This window comes from Paramisgurnus dabryanus, chromosome 15 (assembly GCF_030506205.2).
Source record: "Paramisgurnus dabryanus chromosome 15, PD_genome_1.1, whole genome shotgun sequence".
Classification (NCBI taxonomy): domain Eukaryota; kingdom Metazoa; phylum Chordata; class Actinopteri; order Cypriniformes; family Cobitidae; genus Paramisgurnus; species Paramisgurnus dabryanus.
Genome location: NC_133351.1, coordinates 29,755,919 through 29,770,136, shown reverse-complemented (window position 1 = coordinate 29,770,136; position 14,218 = coordinate 29,755,919). Strand labels below are relative to the sequence as shown.

At 37.0% G+C, this 14,218-nt stretch overlaps 1 protein-coding gene across 1 annotated transcript; it reads right to left on the bottom strand.

The window, feature by feature from the left end:
• Positions 1 to 2,438: 2,438 nt before the first annotated feature.
• Positions 2,439 to 8,866, bottom strand: vgll3 (vestigial-like family member 3). The gene is made up of 4 exons (XM_065293004.2): positions 8,388 to 8,866; positions 7,118 to 7,448; positions 6,007 to 6,510; positions 2,439 to 4,540 (listed from the first exon to the last, which is right to left on the bottom strand). The coding sequence occupies exons 1-4, from the start codon at positions 8,523 to 8,525 to the stop codon at positions 4,500 to 4,502; spliced, it is 1,014 nt and encodes a 337-aa protein (XP_065149076.1). The 5' UTR covers positions 8,526 to 8,866; the 3' UTR covers positions 2,439 to 4,499.
• Between the last annotated feature and the right edge of the window lie 5,352 nt (positions 8,867 to 14,218).

The window sequence follows — 14,218 nt, the reverse complement described above, 5'->3', positions numbered from 1 at the left end:
GATGAAAGTTTACAGCTTAAACTTTGACTAACCATAATAGCATGATTAAACGTGACAGTTTTGTGCTAACAGTCTTACATGATATGCACTTAAGAAGTTCTGAATTATTTGTTTAATGAAGATCCTCCGCCACGCTGGCATTCCAGAAACGATCGAAGTCTGCACCATACATGACCGTGGACAATCTGCGTGCACGCGGCAGTGCGCACGGCCCAATACTAACGAAAGCTTATTTCTTGTACATGTAGCAATTATGCATGTTCAAATCCTGCAGCCATTTGCAATTAGAGTTCCTTGAAGTTGATAAAGAGCCCTGATGTTAATGCAGGCACTGAAAATAAAGCACTTATAGAACTGCATGTCCGTAGTCTGAGTAAAAACATAGTTTTAAAATAGCTTGCCTCATGTATGCAGGGCGCTGTTATAATGGTTTAAATCCTAGCAGCAGGTGTAATGTGGTTATATGGAAAGTTGATGCATGTTTCGCTATTTTCTTGAGGATGCAGAGTAAGTGGATTGTACGCATCTACTTCCAGACGAAGTTCCTTGTAAAGTTATCATTTAGAATCATAACTGCATGATTTTTGGCTTTCCCAGACGAAAGATTCCCACCGTGAACATCACGAATTCTATGATCGTGGCTCTTCGTCGGTGGTACAGTGTCGTTCGGTGGGAGAAGTTTAAAGACGTTTTCCTGGTCTTGCGTCCAAGATGGCCTACAATAGTTTTCTGACAGTGTCAGAAATTCAGCATGATCACCGCACAATGCGTTTGCTGCTACAATCTTGTCAGAGTGCAAAAATCCTGTGGTATATTCCAGGTTTTAAAAGAAACATTGAATTAAATTAGAAACAAGTTATTTCAGATGCATTCCAGTTCTCCAGTCATGTTGGAATTCATTAAAACAGCATATGACGATTAGAATTAAATAGTTGAAACGCATAAGATAATCGAACACCACTATATATGAACATGACACCACTCGAATAAATATTTAGACATTATTTCCATTGGGTTCCATGTTAAAACGAGAAGGAATTGTGTTTGTATTCTGTATAGCTGGTGGCACCACCATTTCTGGCGAAACATACGTTGCCTACATTCAACAGCACTTTAAATAGGAATAACGTGCTGTGATTTAAAGCTAGCAGTCACATTACATCTTCAAACCAGTATCCAGACATCCGCTGTAGCCTACACATGCGCATATTCTGTGTGCCTGCGTCGCAAACAAAGCACGATGCGCTTAATGGTTTAAACTGATGCAACCTGTTGTATTCTTGAAGAGGCAAGGCGCACGTTTTTCAACTTTAAGTGAGGTCTACTGCATAACAAACAAACTCAACATGAGGGTTAACAGGCTCAACTTTTGTTGAGACATCCGCAGAATGCACACCGACCAAAACAACGGCAAGCCCTCAGGAATAACACGTTTTAATTGTATTAAATACACCACACAACCTCAGCTCCGTCTCCATATTGCGCTGTAAGACACGGTCATTGCCATCTTTCGGTTGTAAAAGCATGCATCAGTATCTGCGAACGCAAAGACAGGTGAGTACGAGGCTTATATACTCTCAGTATCAGGGGTGATTGATTGCGCCTTGTGGAATGAATGACGTAACATTCGAGTTTCCTGGTAGAACTTGCGCTACGCTACGCTAAAGCTAACATTTCTGTTTAACACAAAAAATGGTTCTCCTATGATTACAAGCTAGTGAGCCATTTTTAGTGCTATTTAGTGTATAATGCATAATGCCTTATAAAACACGTTCATAATAATGTTCTATTATTTTAATAAATAATTGTAAAAGTAATAACAATACATTATACCTATTTGTGATTAACTCAATACAAAACTCAAACAAATGGATGATGTCTTCATTTAAACATCCAAAATGCTTTATGTTGTGGTTGTAAGTGATCTTAATGGCTAGTCTCCTCATTAACTGTAATAAGATATTATGTAGTGATTTAAAGACATTAAACTAAAGATGAAATGAAAGTTGTCCATCCAAGAGAACAGTACAAACTCACTGAAAATTAGCCTAAAATAACAAGGTTTTAACAAATCGAAAACCATGCAGTAATACAGAAAAAGCATGCAATGTAAAAAATCTACTTACTGTAGATTTAAATGTATGTTATTTACTGGCCAAAGTTTTTGTTCAAAGTTAAATGAACATTAAACATTAACAAGTCTGTATCTTTACAGAATAAAACTTGAAAATAACAGCCTCATGCAAAGCATTCTGGAAACCAGAAATCCTCATCAACCTTTATTCAGTTTTTTTCTTCAGATTTTGGTTCCCAGAATGCTTTGCATGATGCTGTTATTTTAGTTTTATTTTGTAAAGATAAAGACTGGTTAATGTTTGATGTTCATTTAACTTTGAACAAACTGTTGTCAGTAAAAAACATCAATTTAAATCTACAGTAAATTACTGGCAAACAGCTGCCAGTAATACTGTAAATGACATTTTTAACAGTGTGTAGATTTTACATTCGTTGGTCATTTAATTGCTATAAATACATTTTGTGTTCAACAAGTCAAATGGATTTTCATAGCACAAGATGATGATTAAACTGACATAATCTTCATATGGGTAAACTATTGCTTTAATCATATAAACAATTTTTATAGATTCATTATGCAGAAGAACCTCCCATGTGTCCACTACGCTGGCCTGTCGATCTTTCTTTGTCATTATTCAACACTGGAAACACAAAGTATATCAGAACCCATGTGTTTTCTGTTAATGATGATGATGTTACTCTTGTAAAAGTAGTTTAGCTTCCAGGTCTCAGTATTCCTCATGTATCTGCTGCTTTGCTGTCTATTAGGGCCACTTGAGAATCTCTCTTCCTCAAAACTTATATAATCAAATAAAGCAATTAGTAAAGCAGAATGATGATATATATATATATCTAATATAAGCAGTCTTATTCATCCACTAGACCACGAACAGCCATTATTTCTGTCCCGTAGTTTTATTTTAATGATCAACGTTTTTCAATGCTCAAACATGGACAAAGGTCAGAAACAAACTCGGGATTGTTGCAAAGACTTTCCTCTTGTAATCTGCTTTTTGTATTTTTATATTAGTCTATGTGAGACATATGACATCATTTCTAATTATGCCTCAATATGAAGCAGTTGGTGAGGTCTTAAGGTCATATTGGCCACCTGGTCAGACATCTCACTCCTTAATCCTCCACTCACACTAACTACTACATTTCTCCACTCACAAGATGACCAATCCTACAGCTGTTTTTTACGAGAAATATAACGCAATATATGGCACAGTGCTTGCATAAAATATTTAAAGCTTCAGCTCTCCAAAATGATGTTCAATTTCACACCAGAGTGCATATTTTGCGCTCCTTGCATTCTTTGGGTGGATCTGGGTCGAAGCTACACAGAGAGGCATATCTCCACATTCTTCTGCTTTATCACAATCTCTATTAGGACATATCTTCAATAGATTTAGGAGTCTGTTTAAACTACAATTGTTCAATTTGTTTTGGGTTGAACTTTCTTGCCAGACAGGAAGCACATACCAGCTTTTGACATTTATGAGCATTCGCATTTTTCGAATTTAATACAGTTTATGACATATCCCAGATTTCGTGGTGCTAAATGTGAATGGTATGACACTATCCCTTTTGGGATTTTGCGCTGTCTGTATTTTGCTTCCAAAATTGGTCAAGACTACAAGAGAGCAATGCAAGCCCTCTCATAAGTAACTTTTCAAATGCCTTACATCAGGAAAATGTAAATAATTAACACATTATATAATAATAAAACAATATTTAAGTATTCATATTGATGAAATCAACGCATTCAAACGGAATTTTTTTGCCAATAAAACTCAGCAGTTTATTATTAGCATTAACACTTGTTGACTTATTCCCCAAAGGCAAGACAATGACATCATAACAAACCATATTGCGAACACAAAAATAAATCAGTAACATACCAAGACTACTTTAGACAAATATATTAAAGTAAATAAAGATTTTTATTTAAAAGTCCACTGTTTATCCAACATTCACACGTTTTACCGTACTAAGACAATCAGTTCTTTCAACAGAACCTGTGATAAGTACATTAATACGGCTCTAAAGCATCAACCAATGAGAAACCTCTCTTTTGTGTAAAGAAAGGAGATATACCTCTTAAACCTTATTTGGGGTATGTGGCATTGTTGAACAGTAGATACCACTTTACCAGAAAGTCTGTAAAAGCCCAGATGGCAGAAGAGTCCCTCTGAATTGGATCTGATCTCGGTCCACGAGGGCACAAACGCAGACAGGATGGTATGCTTTACAAAAACACTCGTTTTCCCCAAAGCTGTTTTTGTGCTTGTCTCACTGATAAAGAGTGATGTTTCCCTGAATAGTTCCCAAGAAAGCCTTGTGGGGAAAGATTCCACATTCAGTCCCGCGGACGCAACAGAAATGGTCCCGTCTAAGGCATAAAGTCCCACCGAATCTTCTCAGAACCAAACACTGGCCTTTGCTTTATCTTGCTCAAGTGCTGTGGATAAAGAAATAAATCATGTTAAAACACAACAGCTACATATTAGTAGTCTGACTTGGCAGACATTTTGCTATACTATGATATAATCGATTGACACAACAGGTTTACATCATTTACAGAGTATGATGAAAAGCATGCAAAACTTTTCAAGTAGTGCACATTGTGAAGCTTCAGTTGGTTTATAGTTGAACAGCAATGTCGCAACTTGCTGAAACAAGGTAGATTTATTTTACAATGGCTTCATGACTAATCCAAACAAAAGTTGAGAGGTGTAAGTGGGCGTGTACAAAAAGGTTTTTTTCAATTGTTTCCAATGGAAAACGCTTTTTTTGGCGCTTTTCAAAAACAGCTTTGAGTGCTGAGAGTAACGCCCAGTGTTAAAAAAAATCTTAGCTTGTCAATGTCACTTCTCCCTCGGTCGTCCAATCACAGTGGAGGAGGGGTGGGACAAATATCACAACAACAAACAGGCGCATCGATCAACGACTGATAAACAAAGCAAAAGTATTATAGCAACCAAAGCACTTAGTTGAAAAAAAATGCTGGCACACAGTTGCCGTCCGTCTGGCCTTTTCAGTCGCGTTTAAATTCCTTGGTGTACACGCTCCCTAACTTTCTAATTTTATTATATTTTAATGTTTTAAGTTTATTGTTTAAAGCTGTTGTTGCACTGAAATGAGAATTGATGAATGAGATGAAATCCCTTAAAATTTGATTTCAATCACTCTTTGATTTTTAGTCTTTGAATTGACCTTACTCAGTCAATATTAAGATATCGAGGTTATATTTTCACACAATGTTATTTACATTACGAAGGATGATTTTATCTAAAAAACAGTAAATCACTAAAAATAACACATATTACCTATTTTTGTTCACTCTTAGTACGAATGTGTTAAAAACAACACAGTAGTGTTGATTCTGGGACAACACACTAAATGCGTTATCCCAGAATCCACCCATCTCTGTGTTATTATTGAAACAACACATTTTGTGTTAAAAGTAACACAACTTGTGTTATATTTTCACACAAAATCAATACAAAATGACACATAATGTGTTAATGTGTTAAAAGCTTAGCGCACAAAGATTAAAAAAGACTAAAAAAAGCTTTCCATTGATGTATGGTTTGTTAGGATAGGAAAATATTTGAGAGATACAACTATTTGAAAATGTGGAATATGAGGGTGCAAAAATCTAAATATTGAGAAAATCGCCTTTAAAGTTGTCCAGATGAAGTCCTTAGCAACACATCTTACCAATGAAAAATAAATGTTTGATATATTTACGGTATGGAACATGATCTTATATGATTAAAAAAATCGATAATTTAAACCCATACATCTGACTTACGACTGGTTTTTTGGTCCAGGTTCACATTTTATTTTGGTCAAATTGCAAAATCCACTTTATGGATACCTAATCTGGTAGATCTAAATCGAAATTCTACAATGTTATCTCACCTGTCTCATAGATATCCACCGACCCATGGAAAGAAGCAGGCCAGGTAGGTCCCGGGATGCTGCTTGGTTCCAACTCTGTCTTGATTCCATCTGTGCATGAAGTCGGGCTACAAGATGCTCTCACACCAGGTATCAAAAGTGGGCTGAAACGTGGGTCCAGAGCGGGGCTGTGAGCGTGATGGAGCATGTGATGGGCGTGGGAATGTGCATGCGGGTGCCGCGGATGCATGTGAGGGTACATCTCATGAACGTGGGCATATCCCGCTCCGCTCTGGGCTCCCAGGCCATAGTGCCAAGAGTCAGTGAGACCAGAATGTGGGGGCAGGCCGGTCTGCGTAAGGTTGTGGCTGCTCCAGATGCCAGTGTCTGCAGGGTGAAAAGCTGTGGTGTGGGGGAAGTCAGGGTGCGAGGAGGGGACACACGGACTGGTCTGAGATAGGTAGCCGCTGCCCCACAGAGACGATGATATAGAGCCACACTGACTCTCAGAGTTAGAGCCTCCATCTGAAATAGACAGCCAAGCAATTCGTTTATCAGGCTTACAATATACACGTGTATATTGATGACATGCTAGAAATGTACATTTTGTAAAAATATAACATTGATATTTTTAATATTGACCAAAGATTAATATCAATGTAGGATCAATAAGTGAAATCAAACTTTAAAATTAAATTATGATACTTTATAATATCACATTCACTAAAAATTCCTTGTTGCACTTACATTTTTAAGTTTAATCAACTTGACATTACAACTCATTTCTACTTTCTTGACTAGTGATGAGTGCTTTAAATGATAAAAAATAAAGTTGAATTAGCTTAAGTTATTTCAACATTACTTTTATAATTTATAGCAACTCCTCACTAGTCAAAAAAAGTTAATTAATTGTAATCTCAAATTTTTACAGTGTTACAACTGATGTATTCATGCTATCCAGGGATATACTGAATATTAATATAATGTATTAAGCATGCTGTACTGACCAATCAGCACTCAGGACAGGAGCTATTAGCTATTATTATGTAACAATACAGTATGTATATAAATTAATTGTTCTTTATTAGTGCCTTTAAGAAATCTTTATTTGTAAAACGTTGACTTCTCCTACCTTTCCATGGTCCTCCAGAATGAATCCTGCTGGTTTTAGCATCACCGGTGAAGGTGCTAGGCTGACTCAAAGCTCGAGAAAAATGTTCATCCACCACGTCCCCGATGTCTCCACGAAAATAGGTGAACACCACACACCTGGAGCTCAAGTACTCCGCCTCAGCAGGCTGCTGCGTCTCCTTACACCGCTCCTCTTCTCCAGCGTTCTGCTCCTCGTCTCTCTGGAGCTCAGGAGCAGAACGGGGCTTCGCCGTTGCGTGCTGCTTATTATGACCACAGTGAGAGGAAAACTCTTGAGAATCCTGCATCCTGCTGTAGGCACCGAACTTCTTCTGCAGAAAGACGGATCGGTTCAATGTTCATTAGGAAAAATAACTTGTTAGGGGTTAAAAGCTGCAGCACACAAACGTTAACCACCTGGAATTTGACCAGAATAGATTGCTGGGGATTGTCTTTGAATTAATGGCTTGGTGCCCACACTTGGCACATTTGCTGCGCACTGTTTTACGTGGAAAAAGAGTGCCGTGTGAAGGACAGTATAAACACATTCGGTTGTAATTCACAGCTTGGAATTTGAACAATTTGAGATCGAATGTCAGTCTAATATTACATTTTATAACACGTTTGCATGTTGTATTGTGTTCAAGCAGCACTGCATTTATCCACTACTAGTCAATGGTTTATTTTATACACTTTTAAGCACTTTTTATTCTTTAACTATAACAGATCTTGAAGTAAATCAAAATTCAATTTTAAACTTTATAAACAATGCTCAATAATAATCTTATATTTTTTGATTCTTCAATGTAACAATACTCTAGCTGCATCTTATGATGCGTTTAAAACATTAAAGTTGTTTACAAGTACACAAGACACTTGTTGGCTGTCTTTTATATACCTTCTGGTCCAAAAGTAGTAATATTGTACAAATTTTACTGTAGTAAAGCTAAACATGATTCAATTAAACTTAACTAACCTTTAGTGGTATTTTATTTAACATTAAGAGATCATGTTATAAAACAACATTAAATATGTATTTTTTAAATAGGCATATATAATAAACGAGGACAACAGTTTTGAAGTAATCTAACAACCAGTCTCCTTTATGTAACGTATATAATTAGGCTATACCACTACTATGAAACTTGTGTAAGTAAGTTTAACAAGAGTGAAACACACAGCTGCGGCTCAAAAAAAATTCAAGCCATATTTTAACTTTTAAAAAATGTTCTCTATTAAGTTGTGTGTGTCAGTCCAGAGAGATCACATACCTGCTGCTGATGCTGTTGTTGTTGCTGCTGATGATGATGATAATATGCCGCTTTATACGCCGCAGCTGCCGCTGATGTCGCAGGCAGGTAATGATGAGCTCCATAACTCTGATGATACATAACATCCAAACAACTCATGGCTACAGCAGATCTCGAGAGGTCTTCAGAAACACTGCTGCGTGCGCTTTCTCAACCACAGATACATGTCGTCATTCTCCCCCATATAAACCTGAGCGTTGACAAAAGCGCCGCGGTTCGTAAAAGAAATATTAGCATAAAAACAAAAGTGTCCCCATCCGGGCTTCACCACCTACAGACAGACAGCGGACCACAACAGACCGAGGTGCGCGAGCGGCTCCGCAAACTTTCTCTAAAGTTCCACGAGCTTCTCTGATTGGTGGAAAGTTTGGGGCGCCGCAATGTGATTGGTGAAATCAAGTCTCCGTTGAATAAACTGAAACTAAATTTTTTATTACTTATTACCTCATAAAATACATCTTTGTGAACGATCCTGTAACATTTAAAACATTTTTGGGGTACAAAAATATCTGGTTGGCTTATGTCATGATAATCATGGATTTGCTTCCTTGACTTTATTTTTGGTTTGAATAAATGTTTGTTGGCGAATGTAATTCAATACGATGGAAATATTAGATATTATTTAATATAATATCAGAGACTTCTGAACTGCAATTGTTTTTATGTCATGTTTTTGGAATTTGTAAAACTGTATATGGATAGGGCTGCTTTAGGCACGTGCTGCCACCTGCTGTACCAATTGACTTAATTGTTCAGATTGCATTGCTGATGTAATAATATAATAATGACAGAAACGTTAATATAATATTAAGCATCTGACCTACTCTATAACTTTAAAATGTTGAAGTTGTTTAAATAAAGGATATTTTCAAATATAATACATCTGATGCAAACATGGGAAGAGTGATAACATGTTTCTAGTTTAGGACTTTGGTCGCTAACACAACAACACAACAGCAATATCGTCATGCTACTGGATGTTAAACTAATTATTTGAAAAAAAAAACATGGTATTGTACTCAGCTATACTCAATTTAGAATAAATAACCAGTGCCAGAGCATTTATCCATAGTAACAAGTCAATACGTTCATTCACTTTGATAGTGAGACGCGTTGCAGAAGTAAGGAGAGTTGAATAATTTAAAGGTGTTGTGATAATTGATAGAAAATAGGGCACAGTTGCTGAGTATGGAAGCACACAGCATGCACGCACGCGCACGCACGCACGCACGCACACACACACGTTGTTAGTCCTAGAGGTCTAAATGAAAGAGGGAATTTTTGGTCCCTGTGCTCCACTTTCCTCTAATAAGACACTGTGATGATTCTAATCATGTTTTTTGTAACATAGCAGGAAACACAGATCAGCTAAAGTACAGCATCTCTCTCTCTCCCTTTCCCTCTCCCTCTCTCTCTCTCTCTCTCTCTCTCTCTCTCTCTCTCTCTCTCTCTCTCTCTCCCTCTCTCTCTCTCTCTCTCTCTCTCTCTCTGGCTCACCCCATGGCATAGCCCATAAGAGGCTGCTATATTGCAAAATTCCACTGGCAAACATCTCCTCAAAACCCTTATGTGGTGGAGTCGTTTTTCTGGAGAACAAAGGAAAATTACAGCGCAATAAAGGAAACGCTCTTCCTAATAAAAGCAAATCACCACCTGACACTCTTAATGTACGCAAACATTAAAACCTTTATTTCTTCCAGAGTGACACCCTACAAGAGCAAGACCATCATTGAAATTAAAATCTTCTGTTGCACTTGGTTTGATATTTTTTATTAAATGCAATAAAGGTTATGTGACTCACTAAGAGTCCAAATCCACTGTACACTCTTAAAAATTAAAAGGTGCCTCACAGCGATGCAATAGAATAAACTTTTTTGGTTCCTCAAAAACCATTTAGTCAAAGGTTCTTTAAAGAACTATTTCTTTAGACATTTTTATAATCTAAATAACCTTTTTTACCTTAAAGGCAGGGTCCATGATCTCTGAAAGCCAATGTTGACATTTGAAATCACCTAAACAAACACGCCCCTACCCCAATAGAATTTGGACCTTCTTTTAATAGACCCCCACTACACATACGCAACCAACATTGTCATTTTGTTGACATGCACCGTACTGCTGATTGGCTACAAGTGTGTTTTGGTAGTTGGCCCGACTCCCTTTTGCAAAGTATTTTTCAGAAATCGTGTTATCGTCTTTAAAAAAAACGTTTCTGAAACAGAAAGGTTCATCAGATGTTACAGAGTACGAACACTGCATGTTAATAAATTTGTCCAATTACTGTTTCTCACCTCACATACATTTTATTGAGTGAAAGAAATGGACAAAAAAATGTCAGTGTTTTATTTACTGTTATACCATAGGGCTGTTGAATGCTTTTATTTTGATTGGCCGAGATTGTTCCATGGGTGTTGATTATTTTTCTGTAAACCACACACCTCACCTGCAAATGTCTTAAAAATATTCACCAGAGCAATGTTAGTTGTAACCGTGGTATAAGTGGAATAATTGACTCCAGTCCTTTGAATTATTTGAAAATAATGCACACCCACGGTTTCCACCTAACATTACCACATTGGGTGTGCATTATTTTTTTTCTAATAATTCAACACCCGTCATCAATTATTCCTTACTTATACCACAGGGATGTTAAAGGCTTTATTCTGATTGGTTGAGAAATGTACAGATATGCATTATTGTACGCAGTGCATTACCACATTGGGTGTGCATTATTTTTTTCTAATAATTCAACACCCGTCATCAATTATTCCTTATTAAGTTTAAATATCTGATAATTTGCATGACCAAACAGGAGAATCCACACTGGTGGAAACCGTCACAGGGTATAGCACACACAACAAGCAAGATGATGCATTGTGTAATCTAAATACCATCGCCACAGCCAAGACCTTTACATTCAAAGATTGGTCTGCAGTTGAGACTTGTGTTCAGAGGAACAACATCATTACCCCCAATTAAATACACATTAGAGGAGCAAGAGCTGTTTCGTTGTGCTGTGGTTACCACTGAATAGTGAGGATGGCGATACTTACATGAACAAATCTGATAGACTTCAGTGATTCATTCACATGAATTCTGTCTGACAATATCTTCTGTCTTCTGAATGTTTACATATATTACGGTCTCATTATTACTTTTTTTGGCAAATAACTTTGGGTTAAATTATGTAAATATTGTCCATATGTATATTTCTCTGTAAGGTGAAAGGATGCATCCACATGCAGTTGTGTTCCTATGGTCACATATGGCTTGAATGTCTTTTTGTTTCTTCTTCCGATTGTGCAGAAGTGCAGTCCTTCAGGAGGAGTCTTCAATAGAAAGGAGCACTAAAATGTTTATTCTTTGATTCTCTGATTTGCTTTAATACTTACTAAGCACTTTATGAGGGAAAGTCATGTTTTGTCTTTAGTGCTCTGTAAGAGAAAAATGATGATATTAGAGGCTAAATATCGTATCACTTATGAATCAACGACAAATGTTAGTAGCAATAGTTTATTAAATTGAAAAATATTAAACCTAGTCATTAGTTATGCTGCATGGGTATATGTTAGACGAATGCAGAATTGGTCATCATTCCTGTAACAAGAAAACTAAGTACTCTTATGCATACTGCTTTTAAATAAGATAAAGTCTTATTTAATGATGAAGTATGTCTTGTAATTTCATAACATTTCATTTTTTTGACATTGACAGTCAACTTGGGAAGAAATGTAAAGTGCATCTGTATTTATTATATTTATTATTTTTTAATGAACTGATTTATTAAATGTGATTAGAATTTTGTAATTACCTGTTATAAACAAGCTGTTAAAGTGTATTTAAACTCTCTTTTTTAAATTGTGCTTTTCACCTTATTTATGACTTTTTAAATGCATTTTTGTCACATAGTGAGCTGCAAATTGTCTCGAATTAGAGGTCCATGTGAAATGCTGTATTCTCTAGAGTCCTGTAATTTATAACATCCATGGGAATCAGAGAAAATAGCAATATCTTTACCAGAACGAGGTAATCATATCCCGAGGCAGACTTACCAGTTATCTATGTGACATCTGTGAGGCACAAGGTTTAATGGGGTTCATTTGTGTCACTGGCTAAATCAAAGAAAATCATTTCTTGGTGAAATGTAAAATTCTTCCCCAAGACAAATGATAAAATATGTCAGTGAAGTCTTAATGGAAACATCAACAAGCATGTCCTTAGACACAAAGATCCTCTTCACGTTTTTAATTGTTTCAGAAACCATCCAGCTGGTATAGAAATCGCATTATCACACTTGCCCTGCATTACAAATTTAAATGTTAATTGCACGCGGCTCTTAAAAGACGACTCATTCTCATCGGAGCGGCCACCATGGTGCATGTTCAGACCATGACTTTTCGTGTCAATTGCATATCTTTGTCGTTGTCCATTAACTTTAATAAACTTACCACCCTATCAGGGCCTTCTTCAACAAATTGTCCTTTCGGCACACCGTCAGAAAAATGGTCGAAAAAATGGTCCCTTGCTGTTTCCGGGGTCGAACGCTTTCAAAAAGTACACATTTTGCATATTAGTGGCAAATTTGGGACTAAATGGTGCATATTTGTACCTCAAAGGTACATTAGTACCTCAAGGTACATATTAGGACCTTTTTAAAGGGTACTACCCCATGCACTGACAGCTTGGGACCATTATTTTTTACAATTTTTTTTCTGACAGTACAAATTAGCTCACGTTGGGTGGGGGATTAAGGGGATTTTCAATTAAAGCTATGCCAAAAGTTTCAAAGACTTCACAAATTGAGATAATCATATTCCTACTCTTTAAATGTCATTGGCACTGTTATTAACTGTACAATCAGATAACACACTCTTAGTCTGAAAAAAAGACTTTAAATTCTTGTCTAAGACAAACGACTTATTCCAAGGTACATCGTCTGATGCATAATCAGATTCTGCATGGGTTTAATAGACATTAAATGCCTATCTGGCATAAATGTTGATCAGAGCCCAATTGCTTATCAGGCAAGCTATTGTTGGGGATAAAATGGAGCAATTCCAAGTCTTGATTTTTTGCTGCGCTAGCACTTTAAGTAATTAACAGAGATTGCTGTTAATTCTCATGCATCTTTACTTGAATTGCTATAATTACATGCTTTATATCAGCACTGTTAGACCACGAGCAGTGTGCTGAGACACGGCGTCTTTTCTATTGATGAAGGACCGCGCATTTCTCCGAAGGACTCGTCCTCCCAATGTCCTTCTTCTTTTAATGATTTTAATTCCCCATGCAAATACCATTCATTTGCCTCACTTGAATAATTCTGGTTTCAGTTTAACCTGAGGGCTGTAGCTACTACAGTATGGAAGAAGACCTGCTACTGGGACCCCGGGTGTGCAGTACCTCCCTTAAACGTTTGAAAGACTGGAGGTCACTATCCATGCGTTAGACATGTTAGGACTGATTAATTATGTGGTCATTAATGATGTGGAAGGTGACAAGCACTCATGCAGAATATGTAGCTGTACATCTATGTGTGTGTGTTAGACGAACTCAACAGGGGTGATAATCTCTCATTACCCGTAATCCCCGGTTGGCCTTGTGCAGTATGGCATGGGACATCCGGATGCTGTATTCCTCCCAGGGGCAGATGGAATGGACTCAGTCACTCAATATATTACCTGCCTACCACCAGTCAGAGCACTCGGGCAAAACGCATTCATCACAACGAAGATGTGACTACATCTTATGTGTGATAAGACACAGACCACATATTTTTGGATTGCACTGCA